At 38.3% G+C, this 25,905-nt stretch overlaps 2 protein-coding genes across 8 annotated transcripts; one reads left to right on the plus strand and one right to left on the minus strand.

Moving 5' to 3' along the window:
* Positions 1–825: 825 nt before the first annotated feature.
* Positions 826–14,703, plus strand: LOC122301352 (SAC3 family protein A-like). Of its 3 annotated transcripts, none has more exons than XM_043112631.1 (14): positions 826–1,224; positions 1,357–1,428; positions 2,241–3,269; positions 3,564–3,992; positions 4,548–4,643; positions 7,588–7,685; positions 9,894–10,074; positions 10,463–10,954; positions 11,070–11,210; positions 11,836–11,895; positions 13,026–13,156; positions 13,410–13,543; positions 13,629–13,855; positions 14,208–14,703. In XM_043112631.1, exons 2-14 carry the CDS (start codon positions 1,369–1,371, stop codon positions 14,307–14,309), a joined length of 3,180 nt encoding a protein of 1,059 aa, XP_042968565.1. In that variant the 5' UTR covers positions 826–1,224; positions 1,357–1,368; the 3' UTR covers positions 14,310–14,703. The 3 variants fall into 3 exon arrangements, with proteins under 3 accessions (XP_042968565.1, XP_042968567.1, XP_042968566.1); XM_043112633.1 differs by having other exon boundaries at positions 9,897–10,074; XM_043112632.1 differs by having other exon boundaries at positions 832–973.
* Positions 14,704–14,842: 139 nt separating this feature from the next.
* Positions 14,843–25,296, minus strand: LOC122301353 (protein RDM16-like). Of its 5 annotated transcripts, none has more exons than XR_006240175.1 (7): positions 24,544–25,296; positions 18,047–18,331; positions 17,433–17,909; positions 17,155–17,349; positions 16,911–17,071; positions 15,272–16,228; positions 14,843–15,116 (listed from the first exon to the last, which is right to left on the minus strand). XR_006240175.1 is itself a non-coding variant. In XM_043112636.1 (7 exons), exons 1-7 carry the CDS (start codon positions 24,564–24,566, stop codon positions 15,358–15,360), a joined length of 1,935 nt encoding a protein of 644 aa, XP_042968570.1. In that variant the 5' UTR covers positions 24,567–24,709; the 3' UTR covers positions 15,201–15,357. The 5 variants fall into 5 exon arrangements, 4 of the variants coding, with proteins under 4 accessions (XP_042968570.1, XP_042968568.1, XP_042968571.1 ...); XM_043112636.1 differs by lacking the exon at positions 14,843–15,116 and having other exon boundaries at positions 15,201–16,228; positions 18,047–18,170; positions 18,248–18,331; positions 24,544–24,709; XM_043112634.1 differs by lacking the exon at positions 14,843–15,116 and having other exon boundaries at positions 15,201–16,228.
* Positions 25,297–25,905: the final 609 nt, after the last annotated feature.

Consider the following 25,905-nt stretch of genomic DNA (forward strand, 5'->3'; position numbering starts at 1 on the left):
GCTTTTCTAAAAAGTAGACTTAGTTTTTTTAGGTGATTAAAGTATTTCTTATAAATTTACTAAACATGTTATTTTTTTCTTTAAAAGAGGTTTTAAACAGTAAAAAGTACTTTATAAGTTTTCAAACTCAATCTAAAACACTTTTAATCTTAAATAAGTTAAAAAATATGTTTGAGGAAAATTAATACTTTTCCTTAAACATGCTTTTTCAGATAATGCGGAACATATATCAAATTTTAAAAAAACTATCAATAGAAAAAAATACTTATATAACTTTAGAATAATTATAAATTTCAAACTTTTAAGGATATAATCATAATCTTTAAAACATTAAATAATCGTCAATTCTATATCATAACATATTTTTTTAATTTATTTCCAAATAAACATAATATGCTTAAAATTGTTTTAAATATATAGTTACCAAATATTAAATAATGTTTTAATAGTAAAACTTATTATTTAAATTATAAGTTATAAACTTTAAAATTATAAGTTATATTTTTTACTGTAATTTTAAATATATACAAACTATTGTAATTCGTTTTTTTTCTTCCTACGACCAATTATAATTTACATTTCATAAAATTTATAGGTGTGAACAATTATTGGGTGCTCTAAATTTTTTATTTACACCACGTCCTGCTCCGAGGTGGATTTTTATTTTGTATAATATATATATATATTTATTTTGTAGATTAAGTACGTTAGGGAATTTCTTTTTTCGTTCGTTTCCCCCGTGCTTTATTATTGATATAATTGATTTATGGTTTGAACTAACCATAAAAATCAAATCGTAATAAGTTATTAGGAAGCAGAAACTTAAACAATCCCAAATAATAACCATAAGGTCCATAACCTTCCCCTTCCGCCAAACAACGTTTCCGAGTCCCGTCACCTGTGCCCCCAAACACGACCCAAACTAGGCCCCGCCTGAACCACCTCTCTCCGAAATATTCTTACACATATATCGGTGTGTTCACTCTATTCATCTCTAATCGTTTTCGTTTCTGAGTTTGATTATTCATTGACTTCTTTGTTTCCGGCCTTGTAAACTTCATCTTGGTGCGTGCTTGTTTTTTGTTTTTGGGGGATTATACGTATTAATTCGGTCGTCCAATTTTACCTGAAATTTTCGTCTGCATATCTTCAACTTTTGCTTAAGATCTTTGCAATGAATCGGTCCGCATTCGACTTCCGGGTGTTAATTCAAGCTCTTTGAAGGTCTGGATCGCTTCCGATTAATTTTGAGCCGATTAGGGTTTTGTAGTTACTTTATTCTGCGGGTTTGTGGTTGATTAAAGTTTTGGTGAAAACTATGCGTTGGCTAATTCGATTCCTGTTGTGCTTAATCAGGATGTGGATAAGATGATGAATCAAGGCGGTACTACTGAGACCGTAGCTCCGGCGGAGACCTATTCGTTAGAGGTAATTTCGAGGCACTATATCTTTATAGTAATCTCTGCTTGATAGTAGAGTTTTAATAAATGCTTCATATGGGATTCGTTTCTTAGTGGATCGATTTATTATGAAAATTTAATATGAAAATTCCACTCAATGAGCTATATTAGTTGCTGAAAGCTAGTGTATCCGTTTGAGAGCTTTTATGGCTTCTCAACATGCCTAGAAATGGCTGATGAGGAATCCGTTTATCTGCTAGTATGATGGCCGGTCATAGGTCAGTAAATATTTGAAGCGGTAATATTTTGGGAGGTTTAATATTCAATGGATTATGTCAAAACTAATGATCTTATTTCAACCTATTGAAAAAAATCAGAGCCGCTGCTGGTTTATATTAGTAAGTGAGAATAAGAGCACAGCTTTATCCAATTCCAAAAAATTATTCTGAGAAATTCACTGCTCCCTAATTTAACATAATTCCGTCAACAGAAATGTATTTTGAAAGTCCCTGCTGCGCTATTTGTGCATTGTCAGTAAAAATCTCAAATTTACATTCCCATGCATTGGGGCATACATGCAATAAAGTATATGTTGTCAATTTGGAAAAGGACTTATCTAGACTGATTTGGATGGCCTGCTCGGGGAAACATTTTGCATTGATCTGCTACTATTGTATTTCTAGGTTCTTTTGTTGTATTCCACAGTTCTCTTTCCAGTGTCATCATATGACTTAATATGGTCTAAGTTCCTTATTGAGTGCATTTCTTATGTTTATGTGTTTTATTAGTTGCGGCAAATGTTAACAGCTATTACATACATTGCATTCATTTCTTTCTCAGAATCAGCATGTAGTTGATGCAAGCCAAGGTCAGACTTCTTCATATATTCCCCAAACGACTGGGATTGATGCCTTATCATGGACCATTCACCGGGCGGATCATAGCTCCACCCAGAATGGGATCCTTGCTAGCTCCACCGGCAATTACCAATATGATTATCACACAGAGCCACCCACTAGAAATGCTCAAGGTGGCCTAAATGTAGCACCTTTGACTTCTAGTTCATCTAGTTTGGGAACATCAAACGTATCACAAGATTATAATGGGTATGCATCATACCCGAACTCTACCGATCCATACGGTTATGGAAGCGCAGGATACCCGAGTTACTATAATAGCTATCAGCAGCAGCAGCAGTCTAACCATTCCAGCTATCCACAGCAGCAGTCTAACCATTCCAGCTATCCGCAGCAGCAATCTAACCACTCCGGCTATCAGCAGCAGCAATCTAACCATTCCGGCTATCAGCAGCAGCAACAATCTAACCATTCCAGCTACCAGCAGCAGCAATCTAATCACTCCTACTCACAACCTGTAGGAGCATATCAAAATACAGGTGTTCCTTATCAGCCTCTTTCCTCATTTCAGAATACAGGGTCTTATGCTGGGCCTGCAAGTTATTCAAGCACTTACTACAATCCTGGTGATTATCAGACTGCTGGAGGTTACCCGAGTGGCAGTTACAGCAATCAGACTACCTCATGGAGTGATGGAAATTATACAAATTATACTACCCATCAATATACAAACTACACTCCAGAATCAGCTGGTGCTTATAGCTCAAGTACTGCACCTGAACCCTCCTTACATTATCAACAGCAGTACAAGCAATGGGCAGATTATTACAGTCAAACAGAAGTCAGCTGTGCACCTGGCACGGAGAATATCTCTAGCACTAATAAGTCTCATGTTGCCTGTCCAATTCCTGGTGTTAGTGGTGGATATCAAACTTCAAATAGCCAAACACCACCTTCTTACACCCCATCTTGGAGGCCAGATTCTGGTTCATCTGCCTTGCCCTCAGTGCAGGTTTTAATTTTTTCGTACACAGACTTATCATTTTTTTAAAAAAATTCTCTACAGGGTTTAGAGGTCTTTATTTTACCCTTTTCCTAATTGTGTTTGATATTAAGATGCAAGTACTCTCTCACACATAAGAATTTTCCGTTGAGTATTTCAATAAACTCATAGTCATGCGATTGCATTTCATCAGATATTTATGCCGTATTTTTTTCATGAGAGATCAAACAGAGTCTTTTCCTTGGTTAATTAATTATTTTGCACTGATACTTGGTAGTTAAATTGTTTCTCTGTCTCTCTCAGCCCACTGCAGGAATTAGTGGTGCCAATGATGTTTACTGGCAGCATGGAGCTCCAAGCTCTCAAGTTCACCATACTAGTCCCATGCAAACCCAATCTCAAAAGCCTTTGGATTCAAGAACTTATGATAGCTTTCAGGATCAACAGAAAGCTGTGTATTCTCAGGGACCTAATGTACATTATCATGCTACACAGCATGAGAGTTATCAACTACCCATAAAAACTGTTCAACCTTTGGATACACGAAGAGTAAGCAAACTCCAGATCCCAACAAACCCTAGAATTGCTTCTAATTTGACCTTCAGTTTGCCAAAAACCGACAAGGATAGCTTTACCACCAGTGCATCAGCAAAACCTGCTCATGTCAGTGTTTCACTCCCAACAACAAATCAGAAAGTAATGTGTAACGATGCTGCAGATTCAATACTTAAGGTGAGACTCCTGCTTTGCTCATTTGGCCGTCTTTTCAATTATACCTTCTGTAGAAGTTATTGTAAGATGGACTGTTGCCATTCATCAAACTAACTTTTCTTAATTGCTTATCTTCTAATAATAAGGAATGTATGATTTGGCAGATGCAGTGAGAAATACTTACTAAATAATGCATTGCAAGAACGTAATTATTTTTCTTTCAAATGCTGAGAGTTCATTTATTTTGCATTGAGGTACAAGTACTGATGGTGTGTTATGGAAACTGGAAACGCATTTAATATTTCTAAAATAAGTTATAAGACACTGAACTAGCATGACCATCCTCTTTTTGTAATGCTGGAAACTCGTTCATGTTCCTTTTGAGGTAAAATTCTTGCAATATAATTTTTGGGAAAGTTTAATCATATTACATGGCTTCACATGTCATGCTGCCTTAAGTACACTTAGCTAATTTTGCAAGTTTGGAATCTGATGGCTCTATAAGTTGACGCTAGAATTGTTTGATGCATGAATAATGTTTCATGCTATTGTCAATGAATCTTTTGTTGTGTGCAGACAGGTATGTTCCCCAAGTCGCTACGTGGCTATGTTGAAAGGGCTTTGGCTCGCTGTAAAGATGATACACAAACCTGTCAGGCTGTCATGAAGGAGGTGAGCCATGTGGCTAGTCATTCTGGTTGCTAGTTACATGCATCCAATTGTGTTCTATCTGTTCTCTCTCTCTCTCTCTCTCTCTCTCTCTCTCTCTCTCTCTCTCTCTCTCTCTCTCTATCCCCCCTTTTATTTTTTTTTTCTACTCTCTACCTTTGCAGGATTTAAGTGAACAAAGGATAATTCTTTTTTATATGTAGTAAAACTTTATTAAAAGGCACAATTCAAGGATTCTAGAAGTATACAAGAAATGCACCTATTTAGAAGGAGTTTCGAACAATGCATGGTGTGAAAACAATATATTTTCCCTCTTTAGGATCATGATGAATACCCTTCTTAATTCAAGGATATATGGATTTCTGTTTATCTTTATTTATTCTGAGTAGAAAAGTACTAACTAATGTCTTTGTGAAAAGTTTTGAGGGTATGGATAGTATCGACGTTAATTTGAATGTGGTAAGCATTAAGTGTCGTCTCCTAAAAAGTTGATACCATGATGAACAAATAAAATCTGAAAGCTTCGTTCATGCAGCCACTTGTTTCCCTCATTGCTACATTAGATTTCTCTATGAAGTAAATTGCCAATGAAATTTGAGCATAATACTTTCAAAAGGTAAAAGGTGAGAGTATCTCTTCCAATTGGTAGTGTAATGATTACTTCGTCATTGATTCATTTGACCTATTTCACAAAGTTCATAAGAGTCGTGTTGTCAATTCTAAGATACAAGGAAGAATTTGGCTTTGAGTGTATTGAGATTGATTTGTCTATGGCAATGGTTTTTTTTTTAATATCAGTAAACAGAATAGGCAAAAGCCCAAGTACATGGGACATATACAAGAGCGTTGCCAATGTGCTAGCTCAGTGATATAAGAAATTCATGGAAACTCATTCCATTGGAATCAACTACAATCAACCAATGAAGTAAAGTACTAAAAAACAATTTCCTAAGCTCTTCCATTTATCGCTCTTGATCTTAGAAGCTTTTGTCATTCATTTCCCTTCAAATGCATCGCCATAAGCATATTGGGACCATCTTTCATATTGCTGCAATATGAGAGTTACCTTGGAGGCCTCTCCAAGAAGCTAATAGATTGATCTGACGATCATCCTTTGCAGCATCACCCAAGTTAGTCCCACCTGAGTGAAGAAGTCGTTCCATGATGTCATCGCAATCTCACAATGAATTAATAAATGATCAACTGACTCCCCACTCTTTTTGTACATACAACACCACTCCATGACAATGAATCGATGTTTCCTTAAGTTGTCGAGTGTGAGTATCTTTCCCTAGGGGTTGGCTCAAGTGGTAAAGGCCTTGGGCTTGGGGGTATGCTCCTCCCAGGTCTAAGGTTTAAAATCCCCTTGGGTGCAAATAATCTCTAAAGGCCATTGGACTGGGGGATTTTTCCCTTAAATTACCCGTGGTGTACTTGCCGGAAACTTCTTGCCGAGGGCCTGTGTACCCCCGAGATTAGTCGGGATGATGTTTCCGAACATTTGGTGCCAATAAAAAAAAGAGAGTATCTTCCCCAACAAGGCTGTCCATACAAAGAAGCGTGTCTTTAAGGGTGCCCTTGTCTTCCAAATGTTGGGAATGGGTTGGTTGTTTGTGTGCATGGCTTGATAGAAAGAGCGGACAGTGTCACCTGTGTAGTTGAGCTTTTGCCAATTCCTACAATCGATAAAAAAGAAAGAAAGAGCGGACAATGAACTTCCCTATTTTGGAGTGACGCTAGAAAATCCTGTCATCAACTTCCCTCCTCATGCGAGTGGAATGTATGAGATCTTAAAACATATTGCGGCGACTTCCCAATCATGTGCATTTATGAAAACAGTGACATTGCATTGAGGAGCACCATTTGATGTACCAACAGGTCCGAAATCGAGGCTTCTGTCATTCTTGCCATGCCATAAACTTCTGGATAAGCTTACTTGAATGGCCTATCACTACACCATATGTCATGCTAAAATTTGATTTCAAGTCCATCACCCACCTCGAACTGGGTATTTCTAAAGTAGGCATCCCATCCTCTTCTTATGTGCTTCCAAAGCCCCACCCCATATGCCCACTTACCTCATTTGAGCATCAACCTCCCCACGCTTCACTGTGCTTCGAGTCTGATATTTGAGCATCAACCTCCCCACGCTTCATTTTGCTTTGAGTCTATGATTTTCTCCACTAGCTCCCCCGTTCTTGGTGGTAGTTCCACAGCCATTTTCCCAACAAAGCCTTATTAAAAACCTGTAAATTCTTGATACCCAAACCTCCTTCTGATATGGGAGAGCATATTGTGGCCCATTTTACCAAGTGAATCTTAAACTCATCATTCATCCCCCCCATAAGAAATCTCACTGAAGTTTCTCAATGCGTACCTTGGTAGGAAGCGGGAATAATGATAAGAAATAAGTCAGCAAGTTCGATAGAGTACTTTTAATTAAAGTAACTCTACCACCTTTGGATAGGTACATCCTCTTCCAGTTGGCCAGTTTCCGCTCCATTTTCTCTAATACATCATCCCAAATTGATTTCGATTTGAATGGTGCACCCAAGGGTAGACCAAGATATTTCATCGGCAAATGAGAGATCTTACATCCCAAGGTGGAGGCCAAGCTCTCCATATTAGTAACATTTCTCTGTGGTAACAGGTTTTTTTAATACTAATTCTCTATGGTAACAGTTAAAACTGTTTACCTTTTTATTTTTGTTGAGCTTCATTAACATAACTTTTTACATGTAAGATTCTGCTCTCCTGACATACATACTTCCAGTCATAAATACATGTATATAATTGAACTCTTAAATGTGTGTTATATGCATTTAAATTTTCAATACCATTTAATTTTTTTCCCCGAACAATACCATTGAAATTTAGTTATTTGTACTTGCATTTATTTAGTACTTTTCTGATGAAAAATATTGTACATTCTTGTTTCTATATTCAGATTATCACAAAGGCAACTGCTGATGGTACACTTTACACTCGAGATTGGGATAATGAACCTCTTTTTCCACTACCAAATGCGGATGCAGCTGACAAAGAGTACTTTCTTTCTCTCTCTAAATTAAGTATCATATCCTGTATCTCATTTTGTATATGTTTGGCTTTTCCTTGACTTAAAAGAACATTTGGCTTTGCCTTGGTCTTAATTTTCTTGGATTGATAACTATGAAGAAAAATTATTGGACCTTTTGTAACACCCCGTTCCTGTAGGATAGAGACGTACTAACAAACATGATAAAATGCCCGGTAAAGAGACTCATTACTCTGAAATACCTCATTTATTGAAAGAAACTTAATTGAAAGGATATAAATAGTCTTGAAACTTGAAACTGAATAAAGCAAAACATGAGCTAGTGTTAAACAAGACTAGTTATTGAAATGACATAAAAGAAACTTAATCCTTGTGTAAAAGACACTTATTCATCTCTAAGTCCTTATACTAAATCTACTCCTGGCCATCCAACTCTGCATCATCATAATCACCATCTGTGGCAATCAACATAGAAGAAAACAAAAAGACAAACAACAAAAATGAGTTGAATACTCAGTAAATAATACATCATACCGTAAAATACTATCTAGCTTAGCATAAATTTGATTTTTAAAGCCTTATCATAACTTTCATATAACATTCATGGATTAACATGAACGGAAACATTCATAATCGTGGCAAACATGAAGCGTGAATGCATGAGTAACTTGTTTATCTTGAATTATACTTATTTCATGGTGAACCACGCTTGAGTCCATGGCACCACATAACTTGTCATGTAGTGAAACACGATTGAGTCCATGTTTCACTTAACTTGCATAACATGAAGTGAAATACGCTTGAGTCCGTATTTCACTTATCCTGCTTGACATGGAGTGAAACACGTTTGGGTTCGTGTTTCACTTAACTTGCTTGACATGGAGTGAAACACGCTTGGGTCCCTTTTTCACTTATCTTGCTTGACATGGAAGGAAACACGCTTGAGTCCGTGTTTCACTTATCTTGCTTGACATGAAGTGAAACATGCTTGGGTCCATGTTCACTTAACTTGCATGACATGGAGTGAAACACGCTTGAGTCCGTGTTTCACTTAACTTGTGGTAACCACGCTTGAGTCCGTGGTACCGTCTTAGCATAACTGCGATAAACACGCTTGGGTCCGTGTTACCTTAAAATGTTTATCTTTCTTGATGCATGATAATTTTCTTGGACTTCTTAGACTTTTCTAGCATGGCATATTCTTGTACATGGCATGGCATAATATGATATATTCTTGTACATGGTATAGTATAGCATGACATGGCCTAACATGATTTAATCATTTTATGACATTTCATGGCATGCATGATCTGAGAACTAATGAACATGTCATACATGATCTGGCTATTTATTACATGGCATGCTTGACTTAAGTTATTGCATGAACAATACATGGCATATATGGTCTAAGTACTACATGAATGAAGCATGCATGATCTGGCTATTTTAATTCATAGAATACCTATCTTAAATTATTATATGATCATATCATGACTTCCATGTGATTTTAGTAACATTCAATCCATCAATCAACAATCCATAAAAGCATAACATATATATAGGCTTACTTTCATGTAAATCATCGTAATTCATAGAAGTTCGTGAAAGCGATCTAATCTTGACTTGGCTCTTAGCGCAACGTAGATAACCATCAAAACCATATTATATTATCATACCCAATTATAATATTTACATTACGCGTACATTTATATGATTATACTATTTACCTCTTAGCGTTGCTTCCGAAATCTCACGTCGTAGCTCGTGACCTATACAAGGCACTAGACGTTACTAATCTTTCTAGAAAACGTGTCGTAGCAATCTAATTACTTAAAATCTTACCATAGAGATAATTTAATAAATAAGTAATTAATAAAAAGAATAAATATAATCATAACATAACTAAATAATTTCTAACTAAATTAACCTAAATTCTAGGTTCGTATGTTACACCTTTTATTTTGGGTTGAAGTATCACTAAACTAGTATGCTTAGGTGATGCTCGTCTACGTCCATTTTTATGATCACGATAAAAAAAGATTTTGGTTCAAATTGTTTTTCTTCTTTTTCTTCATCTTCTTTGATTCTTCCTTGAGTTTGTATTATGTACATATAAATTTAACGCGTAAATTATATTTGATCTTTGGATAGACATATTTATTTAGGTAGCATCCCATGGCATTATCATATATCCTTGAGTGCGTTCTGTTCTGTAGCAGTTTTCAGTATTCAACCCCCGGTGCCGCATTGCTAAAGCACAAAAGAAGTCCAAGTATACGACCTAAAAGTAGGTGGGAGCCTTTACCAGAGGAGAAATTACTTGATAAATCAGCATCTATGGTGACTGATACTGTGAAATATGGTGGCTGGATGAATGCCAACGAGAGGGACAGAAAGGTATTCTTGTGACAGTTCTTTGTCTGCGTGCGCCCCCCCCCCCCCCCCCCCCCCCCCCCCCCCCCCCCAACACACACCACACACAAAAAAAAGAAAAGAAAAGAAAAAGACCTAAAAGTAGTGTACAACAGCAGTTGAATCCTTATGATTTGCTTTCTTTCCTTGCTCCGATTTCTTTTTTTTTTGGGGGGGGGGGGGGGGGGGGGGGGGGGGGGGGACGGTGGGGCGTATTTGAATCATTTTTTCTTGTTTGTTTTGTTAGTTTCTTTATATGCAATGGATTGCACATTTTACTTATCTTTATATCTTTATACAAGTTTGGTTCTGAGCAACATATGTGCTTTAGATTCTTAGTAATTTGTTTCATTGCTAAAATAATTGTTTGCAGCCTTTTGTGGGGAATAATGAGAGCAAGGAGAATCATTTGAGTGCTACTAGATACTCTCCACTGGACCAGAAGAATGCAAGTAGGAACATGCAGAGGCTGGTTAAGAAGCAGCGTTTTGCTGATGGTTTCAAGGCTGCTGATAATGGTGATGCATCTAGTGATAGTGATAAGGAACAGAGCTTAACGGCATATTACTCTAGTGCAATAGTACTTGCGAATACACCAGAGGAAAGAAAGAGACGTGAAAATCGCTCTAAGCGTTTTGAAAAACGGCAAGGACAAGCAGAAAAGAGTCACTTTAAACCCAAAAATGCTGGGGGTGGAAACCTATATGGTAGAAGGGCTAGTGCGTTGGTGCTTAGCAAGAGCTTTGAAGATGGTGGCACCAGAGCCGTTGAGGACATTGACTGGGATTCCCTTACTGTCAAGGGGACCTGCCACGAGATTGAGAAACGTTATTTGCGTCTTACTTCTGCACCTGATCCCACTAGTGTAAATACTTTCTATAATTGGCTTTTTAAGGCATCCATTATTCAAATAAAATCTGAATAAGAAACTGATGACATTTTACGAGTAAAATAATTCATTTTCGTTTTCAACTTCACAGGTAAGACCAGAAGAAGTTTTAGAAAAAGCTCTTGATATGGTTCAGAAATCTGAAAAGAATTACCTATATAAATGTGATCAGCTGAAGTCTATTCGCCAAGATCTAACTGTACAACATATTCGCAATCAACTAACAGTTAAGGTATATATGATGCATTCTGGTGCTTCCTTCCCCCTGCCCCACCTCTCAGCAGACTTGTGATCTCTCATGTACATTTTTTGGATGGCCAGTGGATCCCTTTCTTCATCATTTTCATTTTTTTTCCTTTTCTTTTTAACCTTGGTGAATTCTAACATTGTGGCATAACATTCTCATTGCTTTGAATACATTCTATATGATACACACACACACACACAACTACATATGGGCAATTTCTACTTTTTGACTCTGTTACACCTCTCATCAACTTTTCAGTGGATCAATATTTTATCGAACCCACAATTTGATTAATTGGCCAAGTACCTACGATTTTTGTCAAATATCTATTATCACCAGATATCAAGATGATTGGAGGTTAAGAATAATCTCATTTCAACATATTTATGATTTAATGTGTTAAAAAACTATTAAATATCTGAGTTTCTGAAGGAAAGTAAATGACATCATATTGGTGATAAATTTGGTTTGCATGACCAGATTATTGGGGACATGTAATCTAAAGGTGGGCTTGAAAAAATCTTGATCCAAGTGTAACTTCAACTTTATACATATGTTTTGTGTGTCTTTAGAGATTGCTTATGCTGTTCATTCTTCATACACGTTTCAGGTGTATGAAACTCATGCCCGATTAGCGTTAGAGGTTGGGGACCTGCCTGAGTATAATCAGGTTGGAGATATTCACTTTCCTTGAATACCATTTTGTTTGATCTATTATTGTTTTATTTTGCATGGCTCATTTCCCTACTTCTGTTGATTTTGTTAACTTTTCTTCATGCATATAGGCTATGATTCATTTTCTCATTTAGAAACCATCTTTATGTTAAGATTACCACTTTTGTGTTGTTACACAGCCAGACTCTGAATCGTAACTGGTACCAAAAGAAGTGTGTATACACATCCGTCATAAGTTCCAATATCAGTAGTCTTTACTTTAATACTTTTATACATTTCTTTTTGGAGAATATTTGGGGTGATGTGTATAGATGCGCCATCATCGCCTTTTCATGTTCATGAATTATTTTGAAAAATTTACTTAGAAAAAAAAAAGAATTATTTTGAAAAATACTGTGATGTCTTAGTGAACTAATCATTTTCAAGATATTTACTTTTTTTGTCACTTGAAGATTCTAGTTTAAGAAATTGCAGACACTCCCCTGTTACAAAGGGGGAAAAACTCAATTAATATCTTGTTTATCATTAAACTGGTTGGGTCCAACAAATTTTCATGGAGATAATTATATATCTAGGAGAATGTGAAGAGCCATGAGTTATATGCTTCTAGTTGCTGGGTTGCGTTCAATCTTGTTAATCTCGGTCTAAATTGATGAGCTTTTTGTTTAATATGGAGTTCTTAACTCAATTTTACTTTGTTTAGTTGTTCTGAATTCAGCTTTTGGATCAACTTCGGTTTGAACTGTTACGAGTTTATCTTTTTTTTAGTCAACATTCTGAGTTAGGGGATTTATTATTTCCTTTCGGCGATTCCGGTGAGTGAGTTGGCACCAAAAGTTATGTACACCCTTTTGGTGCCAATGCAATGTGACATGGTAGGAGTTTCTTGCTTTCGTTTAAAAGTAGTATTAATTTTTGTGCCAGTAGAAATATATATGTATTTATATAGATATTGACAGATGGACAAAGATAGAGATAGAGATAGAGTTTAATCTTTGAAAAAAAGAGCTTTTGAATATGATTATGAGTTTTCCTTTGCTATATATATGTCACTGTAATTCCTTAGATGTTGTAATGTGATTGTAAATTGGAGTTAGTGATTGATTTTCTTCTATGTCGTTTCAGTGCCAATCCCAATTAAAAACCCTTTATGCTGAAGGTATCGAGGGATGTCATATGGAGTTTTCTGCTTACAACTTACTCGGTGTCATTTTGCACTCTAATAACTACAGAGATCTCTTATCATCGATGTCGAGGTTAGTTAATCAGTAGATAGATGACATGGCTTTCATTGATCAAGTATGCTTATCATCTTGTGTGAGTTCCTTTCAATTTTAATTGATTTGTGTTTGATAATGAAGTTGTAACATGGTGTCAGCGTATACATTTTCTTGGATGCATGTATGATATGATGTTCCCGTAATGAGTCTGAGTTTATTATAAATTTCATATGTTCCCTTCATATCATTAACCAATTGAATTTTAAACATTGTCTTCGTGGTTTATTAGATTGTCAGTTGAAGCAAAAGAGGATGAAGCTGTAAAACATGCCCTTGCAGTTCGTGCAGCTGTCACTTCAGGAAATTATGTTTTGTTTTTTAGACTGTACAAGACAGCTCCTAACTTGAATACTTGCCTTATGGGTGGGTATATTGTCATGGAATCATTTTAGAATAAGTCTTCATCATCAATATAAATGAGTTAACAAAATTTTTAATGAATTTGCAGATCTCTATGTCGAAAAGATGCGGTATAAAGCTGTTAGTTGCATGTCTCGTTCTTATCGCCCAACAATACCTGTTTCATACATTACTCAGGTGCTGGGCTTCACCACACCAAAGAATGAAGAATGTGACCAGGACTCTTATGGATTAGGGGAGTGCGTGACTTGGTTGAAGGCACATGGTGCATGTCTTATTCCGGATAACAGTGGAGAGATGCTATTGGACACAAAAGTACGTCAACCTCACCTTATTAATTTACACTTGTATATAGTATCTATTTTGTGCTATTATTTCTTAGTGGGACCAGTGCAGAACGTAATTTGCTTCGAGACAATATCCCTAATGAAACCAATGTCCCATCTGAGTTTTTTTTTTTTTTTTTTGCCTGGTGTGTTTGTATGGCTTTTTTTTTTTTTTTTTTATTTGGGGGTGGGGGGTGTGGTTGGGAGTGTTGACCGAAGTATCATATTTCATTAGTCACAGCTGGATGTGGGGTTGAGACGGGGGCGTCTACAAACTCATGTATAGTTTCGTAGTTGCTATATTTCGACTGTATGTGATGTGTTTGATGTACATACTACAGGCATCCTGTTCGAGTCTTTACATGCCAGAGCCAGAAGATGCTGTGGCCCATGGAGATGCTAGTCTTGCTGTCAATGATTTTCTGACACGAACATCCTTATAGTCAAGTTGATTGTACCCAATTGTATTTGTTCATTAGTGAAAAAGAAGTGGGGGAAAATCCTACCACCCTCAAAAATCTGTCGTATCATGAAGGAGAGTGGCATTTATCTACCTGATTGATTGCTACTATTGAGAAGGCTGAGCCTGTTGAGCTTTCCTCTGGGCGGCGTAGATGATCCGATCCATACGGTAATTGAAACGTAATGAAAAAAAATCCTAATTTTCCCCCAAAGAAGATGCGAAATCACAAAATGTGCGCTGATACTTGGCAGTGTAGCGGCCGGGTAGATTTCAATTTTTGGTTTTAAAAAGCCTGTTATTTTGGCGAGGACAGAACATAGTAAATGTATCATATTGGAGGAGGGAATCAAAGGAATTTTTTTTTTTTTCTTGTACTTGTGATGAATCACTTCTTAGGAGAGCTCCAAATTATTAGTAAAGTTTTCATATAGAACTAAGCCATTGTTTTATTTTCTTTGCTATTATTATTTGAATAATTTTGTGCAAAGCCATTAAAATACTGGTTTTCATAGGTAGTCTATAATAATTGAATTTTATTAGTTGGAGGATCCACATTGGGGCCAAATTATTACTCGCCCTCTCAAGTCTCATGTTTTACTTACAAAATATATATTAATCATCCGAACTATAGCCATCAACAACAAAGTCGATAACCTTTTTTGGATGATAATCAGGGTCACAGGCAGCAGGTATATTCCCCACCTGGATGAGAAGGCCTAGCGTTTTTGGATTTGCCGGCTTTCTTCTCCTTCTCGGTCCGCTCTGGCCAAGACAGACGTGCGTGAGGCTGTATATATGGCAACAGAAGACGTGCCACTCAGTACCACCACGGCGACTTGCAAATAAAGTTTATCCGACTTATGCAATTTCGTACCACACCAAGCTAAAAAGGTCTAGATAAATGGGCATGCCAATTCAACTCTTAACAAACTCGTTACTTACCAACAGGTTGATTGACAAAGCAGCTCAAGCTGAAAAGAAAAATCCAAAGTGAATCGAAAATACTCCCCCCAATGCAGCGTCTCCAACTATGTTTGATCGTCTGAAAAGTTAATGGCTAGCTCCCAGTAATGAGCAACACCAGCATCGGCAAAGATCTTCCGTGCAGCAGCTTCAGTCATACACTCGTGAACAGTAAATCTGTTGAAACTCGATTTGGCAACACTTCCTTGCCAGACTAAGACACACCTCTTAGCAGGTTTATCATCACCATCTTCATCCTCCTCTTTTACAGCAGTAGCCCAGTTTATGCGCCTAAGCATGAGCTTTCCATACCTCTTTATGGACTTGTTTCCACCTTCAACAACCACAACAGTAATACCATCAGAGATCACAGCACATCCAGTCAGGCGGTTCTCTTGGGCATTAACATCAATTTTGAAGCGGGTCTGTACGTGTGACAGGTCATTGATCCGGTAAACTGATACATTGGTCTCCACTGTATTTGGCTCATCAAAAAGCTTCCGCTCTTTCTTTTCACGGCGCTCAGCAGGAGTGAGTTTGCGAGCAATATTCCTGTCAATGTGAGCTTGCTCCCGTTCAGCAGCTGCACTCCTGATTTCCTTTTCAAGCCTAGTTGGATCTTGGGTCGCTTCAGAACCAAGAACTTTCATCAAATTGCTCATTTTAACTTTTGGCTTTGGAGGCTCAATCAGGCCTTGCCTAATCATCTCTTGCTTATCTTTCTCCCTAGCCAGCCGTCGCTGAGTACGAAGTTTCTTCTGCTCCTTCTTGGTTAACTTCAAGGGTTGAGGTGGTGTAGGAGCTGGCTCAGCCGGGGGCTCAATCGGACGTGGGTGTTGTACATAGATAGTGATCTTCTCCTTCTTCAGTTTATCTTCTACCATGGTTCCATCTACTATGTCACCATAAGCACCAGCTTGCAAAAGAGTCGCATCCCTGATAATTCCAGCAAGTTTAACTAATAGGATAAAACATAAGGGGAAAAAAGTTGCTAAGATGCAGTTCTTAACTATCGGTAAGATACAAAATGCAAACAGAGAAGGAAATAAATTGGCCCCTTCTGCTTTTCATCAGGTAGAGAAAACCGCGTGGTTTCTAAAACGATCAATGTACTATTTTAAACAGTTTAGACAAGTGAGGTGGAGAGAACTTTGGCCCCAACGGAGGCCTTAAGCCCTTACTTCAACTTCAGTAATGATAGTCACAATCCAACTCTCAGTGTTTCATTAACTTGGAAAACAGATAAATCGAAACATAGGCTACTCGAGGCTTTCTGGATATTTACAGAGAAGCAAAGAATGTAGTGTGCATATCAGCTTACTGCTTTCTCTCAAATTAAATTACATATCTAGCAGGGATCCCAACCCACGCTAACTGACCAGATTTGGCATTTCTAGCATAACCTTTATATTATGGAATACTTGATCCACAAAGTTACCTTACCATGGTAAGTTAGATTGTAAAACTAATTGAATTGCAAAGTATATATGATGTGCTATATTAAGTCACGCCAGTTTGTCAGGAAGTTATTAGTAATTCTGTTTATAGACCCAGCACTTCTATTCTACCATACAATTTTCCCATGGGCATACCAGATGAACAGATCAAACCCACTTACCACCACTCGATTTCAGGAATCGTGTCCTTAGGTTTTTCTTTGATGATAATTCTCTCTGCTACCTCAATCAGATTTGGATTAATATCAGGTGCTGCCTTTGCCTTAGCCAACTGTGCCTGTTTTGCTTTCTGCTCTTTCGCCTGTGCTTCTCCAAATTTACTCTGCAACGGCAAAATGAGAACCATTCAAACAGGTGTTGAACTAGTAGAAATGAGCAAGAGGAAATAAAGGCAACAATTAATACCTTCAATTTAATATGCTCGGCCTCTTTTGACCACTTGCCTTCTTCAACAAACTGGAAAGTCATCCTCTTAGGCCTTAGAAGCTTAGTTTTGTCAATACCCATCCTTTCATCAAAATGAGGATTTGTCTCTGGATCAACATCCAATTCAGGTCTAAGAATCTGAAAAGCTTCCTTTTTCTGTTTGTTAATGTTGACCTGGAAAGTCAACAAGATTAGAGCACCTACAAAAATTATTGCCAATCAACACTTGGCTGAACAGATCAAAAATATCAACAAACCTTTAAAGTGCTGAGGTTGCTTGGTTTTGTCACATTCACCACATTTCCATGTTCATCTATCTCTCTACCAAGTGCATCAAGACGAAGAACAGGGGCCTTGGTTGGCTTCTGCGGAACAACGAACTCTGTTGCCGCCGTCTGACCTGGAAATAGGTTTATGAGAGGAGCAAACTCCGGGTCCTGACGAAACCCCATCCTGGCAGCAAGTTCCTGTGCACGTTTTACTGCCTCAATATTGGGTAGAGTCGTGAGGCCTGCAGAAGCACTAGGACCAGTGACTGGTGGCTTCACAAAAGCTGCAGCAGATGCAGAAGGTAAGGTCAATGAAGTAGATGTCATCCCCTCTGAAACATTGGTAGGGGCAGTCAAAACATTTGGCCCTTGCCCTGTTCCACTAATGACAGATGGTGCTTTCAGTCCCTCCTTCAATTCCAAGCGTAAGCTACCATCTGGAATTGAGCTAGAACCCTTGTTCAACTACATGACAGTTAAATGTGTACAACTTTAAACATGAGAGAGAGAGAGAGAGAGAGAGAGAGAGCAGTTGAAGAAAAGCTTGAATATAAAACGGTATAAATAAGATAAATCGAAGTATTCTGGGATTAACAACTTACAAAGGGAATCTTCTTCAGCTTCTCTGACAAATCTTTTTGCATTTGTAAAGCTTTCTTAGCTTTAGCTAAAGCATCAAGAGATAGACTTCCACTTTTTCCAGCAGCTGAAGATGTCCCATCTGTACTAGATTTTCCAGGAACCTCATGAGATCTGGTAATAATAACTCCCTTATTTTCATTTGTGGTAGAAATTGAAGATACCTTTGTAGGAATGTGATGACTAGGGGGGAAATAGGACTCAGGCACACTCCTGGACTCCATGGTGAGTGATTCCAGAGCAGCACCCTGTGTGAAAAAATAAATAATTAAGTTTATACACTAGGCCATAGGAGCTGTATAATTTTTGTGTAAGTAATAGGAGCTATAGAATTAGATGGAAACAAAACTGAAAATAGGTAAATAAATTCAAAAGGGCATAAAGGGAATGAGCTGAAATGTCCACAGTAAATGCCAAGAATGCCAATGTTTTATAAGCTTACAAGGGAAAATAAAGTTGTCATCCAGGCAGCTCTACCATATGCTATAAATTTAAGCAAAAACATAAAATAATAATGCTTAACAAAAAAATAAAAAAATGCTTCATCATAAAAAAGGTCTATATATATATATATTTCACTTATATAAAAAAGATAATTATTTTTAATCCATAACTTCCACTTATATGGGAGAGTTACAGTTTCTTGAAAGAATCAACGAAGGCAGATCTCTCTCCGTAGAGGAAAGAAATCAAGAGCTTTGTGGCTGAAAGAAGGGGATAAGAGTACAAAATTCTTCCATAGAGTGGCAAATCCGCATAGGAGGAATAATACCATTAAGATGCTGAGTATCAATGGTAGAGAGTGTACGGAGGCACCTGTGATACGGGAACATGTGCTGAATTTTTTCGAACAACTATTTACAGAAAGACAGGGATGGAGGCCAAAAGTGGATGGACTTGTATTTGATTCCATTGAGCCACAGATTGCGGCAAGATTGGAAAGAGCGTTCGAGGAAGAGGAGATATATGAAGTGATCAGACAAATGGGGAAAGACAAAGCGCCAGGACCAAACGGTTTTTCGATGGGGTTCTTCCACACTTGTTGGGAGGTGATAAAAGAGGATCTGCTGAATGTCTTCCAGGAATTATTCTCGTCAGGGAAATTTCAGAAAAGTTTGAACACGACTTTTATTGCATTAATTCCGAAGAAGACTGAGGCTGTAGAAGTGAAGGATTTTAGGCCCGTTAGGCTCATTAACGGGGTCTATAAAATTATTTCAAAGGTTCTAGCAAACAGGTTGGAGGCCATTGGTAAGATAATCTCAAAGCTACAAAATGCCTTTGTTAGGGGTCGTCAGATTCTGGACTCGGTATTAATAGCCAATGAATGTTTGGATAGTAGATTAAAATCCGGTATGGCAGGGATTATTTGTAAATTAGACATGGAAAAGGCATATGACCATGTAAATTGGGACTTTCTTATCTATCTCTTGAGGAGGTGTGGTTTTGGAAAAAAATGGTGTAGATGGATCAGATGGTGCATCTCAACAGCAAGATTTTCAATTCTGATTAATGGCAATCCATAAAGTTTTTTTAACAGCTCGAGAGGTTTAAGACAAGGAGATCCATTGTCCCCTCTTATCTTTGTTATCATAATGGAGGACCTGAGTCGGATGATAATGACTCTAGTTAACAATGGTTTGCTGGCTGGTTTTTCCGTGGGTGATCTGAATAGGGGCCTTATCTCGATATCTCATTTACTTTTTGCTGATGACACGTTGACTTTCTGTGAGGCTAAACAAGAACTTAGGACTCTGAAAGCGCTACTATTATGCTTTGAAGCAGCATCAGGTTTGAGTAAAATTTTGATAAATCAGAATTAGTTCCAATTGGGAATGTTAGTAGATCTCGACAGTTGGCTAACACATTGGGGTGTAAGGTCACTGCTCTTCCTATGACTTATCTGGGTTTACCTTTGGGGGCGGCTTCAAGAGCCATAGCTATCTGGGATACAATTATTGTAATACCACATATGATAAGGATATGGGTAGGTGGTGTATGGGATCCCACATTACTTGGGAAGGAAAAGTTTGTGCTCTTTATAAGGTTCCAATGGGGCTCCAATTGTATCATTGACTAGTCCTTTTGGAGTATAGGCCATGTGGTTTGGGCCTTCCATTGGGGCGTTACAATTGGTATCAGAGCTTATCCCAACCAGAAATGTGAGACTCAAGCCGTGCCACCTACAACGGATAGGCCCAACGAGGACGTCGGGAATTTAAGGGGGGTAGATTGTAATACCCCATATGATAAGGATATGGGTAGGTGGTGTATGGGATCCCACATTGCTTGGGAAGGACAAGTTTGTGCTCTTTATAAGGTTCCAATGGGGCTCCAATTGTATCATTGACTAGTCCTTTTGGAGTATAGGCCACATGGTTTGGGCCTTCCATTGGGGCGTTACAGTTATTGAGAAAATAGAGAGAAGATTGGCTCGATGGAAGAGACTGTACTTGTCGAAAGGAGGCCGAGTGACCCTGATAAAGAGTACTCTTTCCAACTTACCCATTTATTTTCTATCTCTTTTTACAATTCCAGCTTCTGTGGCAGCACGGATTGAAAAATTGTACCGTGATTTCCTTTGGAGTGGTTTGGGGGATGAATTCAAGTTTCATCTAATCAACTGGGATACAGTTTGCAGACCAATTTCTTCAGGAGGGTTGGGGATAAAGAATCTGAGAATTTTCAATCGGGCTCTCCTAGGGAAATGGTTTTGGAGATATAATATGGAGCCGGAAGCATTATGGAAAGTAGTTCATAGTAAATATGGCAGCCTTTGGGGGGGATGGTGTACTAGAGAGGGGAATGGATTGTATGGAGCGGGGATTTGGAAGCAAATAAGAAGAGGGTGGAGGATGTTTGCCAATAATACTAAACTTTTGGTGGGGGTGGGCACATGTATAAGCTTTTGGAGGGACATTTGGTGTGGGGAAGATACACTGAAGGACACTTTTCCATGTATATATTTAGTGGCCTGCGATCAAGAAGCTTCGGTCGCAGACCTGTTAGTTCGCTTGGGGGATCAAGTTCACTGGAACATCACTTTTTGTAGAGCAACACATGATTGGGAAGTAAACAGTTTCACTGATTTTTTCAACCTAGTGTACTCTATGAAGCCGAATGGATTGCATGAAGATAAACTGTGGTGGAAACATACGGGTAAGGATATTTTCTCGGTTCGCTCTTATTATAAGGCCCTTACAGCTATACCGAATGTTTTGTTTCCATGGAAAAGATTGTGGAGGGATAAAGCGCCGCCCAAAACACTTTTCTTCGTTTGGAAAGCAGCTCTGGGCAAGATTCTAACTACTGATAATTTGCGGAAGAGGCGGGTAATCATTACTAATTGGTGTTGTATGTGCAAAAAAGATGGTGAGTCAGTGAACCATCTCCTGATACATTGTGAGACAGCGAGAGCCTTGTGGTGTGAAGCATTCCATCGAGTAGGGTTAAATTGGGTGATGCTGAAGTCAGTACTTGAATTATTAGCCAGTTGGGCGATGCCGGGGGGAGATGTACATGTCAAAGCTATGTGGAAGATGGTACCTATCTGCATTATGTGGTGCATTTGGCAAGAGCAAAATGAACGAACATTTGAAGATAAGGAGAGGACAACTGAGGAGCTTTGTATCTATTTGTTCAGCACTTTATTACTATGGTCTCTAGCTATAGACTTTAATGGCCTAAATGTACACGAGTTTTTGGTGACTACTATAGCCACCTAGATAGGTTTTACCGCTTGTATACCTTCTTATGTACTTGGGCTATGCCTATTATTATTAATACTATCGTTTACTTATCAAAAAAAAAAAAAAAACTTATGTATAACTTATCGTTATGCAAAACTTTAAACAATTGTATCCTTAAAAAATAAGTAACAATTCTCATCCAGATTAATCCATAACTTCCACTTACATATAACTTACCATTATACAGAATTTTAAACAATCGCATCCTGAATTTAATTTATTCAGTAACAATGCTCATCCAGCAATTGAAATAGAACTTGCGCCTGATATATCTGATATGTCACAATATAGCTTCTATTTTCTTGACATAGACTAATCGATCTAAGTGAATTTCAGTCGGGGAGTAAATGTCTAGTATGTTTCTGTCCAATTTGGGAAGATGGTCACATTCAGCCAAAACACTAGCTGGAAATCCTAGCATTTCATAATAAATATTACAACTTTATGTCCACCATATAAACACCTTGAGAAGAGTGGTACAAGTTGATAAAGAGTTGAGATTTAGAGCAGAAAACCAACAGCAAAAAGTAATCATTTACAAAGACGACACTTACCACGTACTGATTATCATTGAACAACTTTATATGGATGGTTACATGCTACCTCAACACTATAGGGAAAACCTAGCATTTTGTAACAACCATTACAAATTTAGCCTGTCACCATATGAACATTTTGAACAGAATGGGAAAATTAGACAATGGTGTGAACTTTTACCTCAGAAAACAGTCATTCACAGAGATGACTAGGGATAGGGGCAAAACTACCACTGGTTCCAACTCCGGCCAACGTTTGCTCCGATTCCGACTCTAGCAGAGTCTGAAAAATCGGAGTTTGGAATCACAGTCGGAGTTCCTTCGAAAATTTCTGTTGGAGTCAGAGCCGATATTTGCTCCAACCTCTGAACTCTGACTCCAACTGAAAAAACAAAAAACAAAAACTATGCTGCGATTTTTTTGCTCCTCAGATCAAAGAAGGAGAAGTCTATGGTATTTTTAGTCTATTTTTGTGCCTGTCTCAGTACATCTGTCTCTGTCTCTGTCTGTCAGTCCGTTTGTCTTCTGTTGCTCTGTTTGCTTTTTATGTTTACGTTTGGTTTAAGGACGGTTAATGTTAGTTTCGAGATCCAATCCTAACCGTTTGTTCCTTTACATCGACGGCTAATTTGAATATAATGTCACAGTGCATATATATAATTAGCTTTTAGTCTCTATATCCGAGCTCCTCTTCATTCTTCAACACTGAGCCTCTACTATCTTCCCAGTCTCATTTCCTTTTACGTTTTTGTGCAGCATCTTACAAAGGAAGAAATGCACCGGAGGAGTACATGTATACCATTCACCGGAACATACAAACTCCATATCATCACGGTGGCTTTAGAGTATCAACTATGCCATCGTTCAACGACAGCGGCCAATGGAGCCGGCGCTCCCTCCCTCCCTATGTGGCACCGACGCTCCGACTCTGACTCTGGAAAATCCAATTGGAGTTGGAGCCCAACTTTGACTCCGATAAAACTCGGAGTCGGAGTTGGGCTTTCGGACTCCGTCGGAGTCGAAGCTTAGCCCTAGAGATGACCCATCAAAGACAAGTACTCAACTCATAATCATTTCACATATCATATGAGGTAAGCAAATTGAGCTTGAGGATTGTTTCATCTTAAGCTACATATGTAAGTCAAGAACATTATCAGACCAAACCTTGTGCACTTAAATACTAAAAACACTAATATCCTGTCAGATGAGGTAAGCAAGTTAAGTTTGAGGATTTTTTTTATCTTAAGCTACATATGTAAGTCCAGTGCATTATCAGATCGAACCCTGTGCACTAAAATACGAAAAACGCTAATATCCTAGGGAAACACAATCATACAAAATCAGCCTGATCCACCAATACAGCAGTTCAACAAAATCATAAAGGATTAGGCACTCAAAATCAAGTTCAACTCGGTAGATTGACAATCATACTGACTTAACCTGGACAATATTGGAGCTGGATCGTACCCTATTAACAATTGATCCAAAAATTAACAGCCCCTAATGCATGGAGATAAACCAAATGTCTCAGCACACCACAGGCAAGTAACAATTTGACTTTCATCCACAAATTTGGTGCTCTCAAATACTTCCTCAAAGCTTGTTCACTAGTTAAAGATTAATCAAGAACGAAAATACTGATTCTAATAATACTAAACCTTACTTCTAAAGTACAAATTATGGGCTAGGTTCTCTCTTGTAGACACCTAGTGTACTTGGTTACACCTATTGATATTAATAAATTTTTAGTTACCAAAAAAAAAGTGCAAATCCTGCAAGTACAAAAATCAATTAAATTAACGAAATTATATGCATAAAACTAATGTAAGAACGACTGGGTACTTCACAAGCAACATTTGGCCCGTCTATTTCAATAGTTGGTAAAGGTATTGTTTAAACAGGACGAAACTCATCATTCTACAACAATTATAAACATATCCTTGCAATAATTTCACTAAACTCCACAAGAAGCTAGCGCATCTGCCACGTGTTAAGCATAACATGCGGAGTGCTAGTGTTCAAAACTTCTTTGGACTTTCAATTCACACGTAACATGTGCTTTCTATCATCTATGATTCTTTTTCATGCCAAAAAATGGCTCAAAACGTAGATAAATTCAACTGGAATACCGCGACAAACATTATACAAAGAAAAGAAGGTTTGTGAAAAACTTACATTTCCCGATAAACCATTAGCATTCGCGGTGTTGGCGCTCCGGGGCTTACAGAGATGCTCTTCGTCACTCACCTCTTCCTTCACCCGAACCTTCAATTCACTCCCATCCACTCGCTTCCTGTATTCAAAATCGCTATCATTTTCATCCCCCTCTTCTTTTTCCACTCTATCCTCAAGCCTCCTGTCATTCCTTTCCTTCCTCTCTTCTCCATCTAATTCGTCCCTGTCCTCAAACCGCCTTCTCCCCGAAACCCTAGCCTTCTTCTCGCCACCATCACTCCTCTCTTCGCTTACTCCTCTCTCCTTCCGCTTGTGCGAATGCGAGTGGCGCCTCTCCAACGAACCCTCCCCCTCGTCAGATCCCTCGCGAAGATCCTCGTCATCGGCATCCAACAGCCCGCGTTTCACTCCGCGATGCTTAGGACGGTCTCTCTCTCTGCTCCCTTCCCTTTCCCTCTCGTCGTCGTAAGAACGCTCAAGCTTCGAATCCCGGTCTCTGCTACCTTCGCGCTCGTTGTGAGAGTGACCAAGCCGAGATCGGTGACGGTGGTGGTGATCAGACTCGCGGCGCTTCTCGTCCTTGGAGGATCGGTGCTTGTGGTCCCGATCGCGGTGGTCAAGATCCTCTCTGGCACGCTTGCTTGGTCTCTCTCTCTCCGAGAGGCGCTCCATGCTAGGTTTTGGTTTCGCAGATCTCCCACCCGCTCCCCCCCTCTCTCTCTCTCAACTTGATCGATGAGAAAGATCCCTGATTCTGTGCGAAGAGATACCGGCTCAAGATTTATATGAAGGTTTCTTCGCGGTTTGCTTTTACTGAACCGGGCGTACCAGTCTCTTTAGCCTTTTTCTCCCCCATTTCTGATCGACCGGTCTTTTTTAAATGCTGCGAAAATTGTAAAGAGACTGGTACCACCGCAAATATATTTGCTAAAATGAAATTACAAATTGATATTTGTTAAAAATAAATTACATATTGATAGGTGTTATGTGATATTTTCTTTAATTGGTATTGTGAAACTAAAATCTTGGAAATGCATAGGTTTTTGGTAAGTAATTTTTTTGCAACTTCATTTAGATAATTCAATGGAAAATTCTTTCGATCTAATAATTCATAGAAATTGCTAGTACTTACTGAGATTTAAATCTTAAGCTTTGAGAGAACATATTAGGGCTGTGCATATAATCTGGAAGAAAGCTGGGCCAAATTAAAATGACCCAACCCGAGTCGGATTTGATCGGGTCTCCAACTTATTAATGGTAACAGTTTGTGTTTTGGATATCAACCCGTCCGACTATAAAAACATCATTATCTTCAATTCTTAAACCCTAGCCACCCAAGTCCCATGAATGGATGAGAACCTA

This window comes from Carya illinoinensis, chromosome 2 (genome assembly GCF_018687715.1).
Source record: "Carya illinoinensis cultivar Pawnee chromosome 2, C.illinoinensisPawnee_v1, whole genome shotgun sequence".
Classification (NCBI taxonomy): Eukaryota; Viridiplantae; Streptophyta; class Magnoliopsida; order Fagales; family Juglandaceae; genus Carya; species Carya illinoinensis.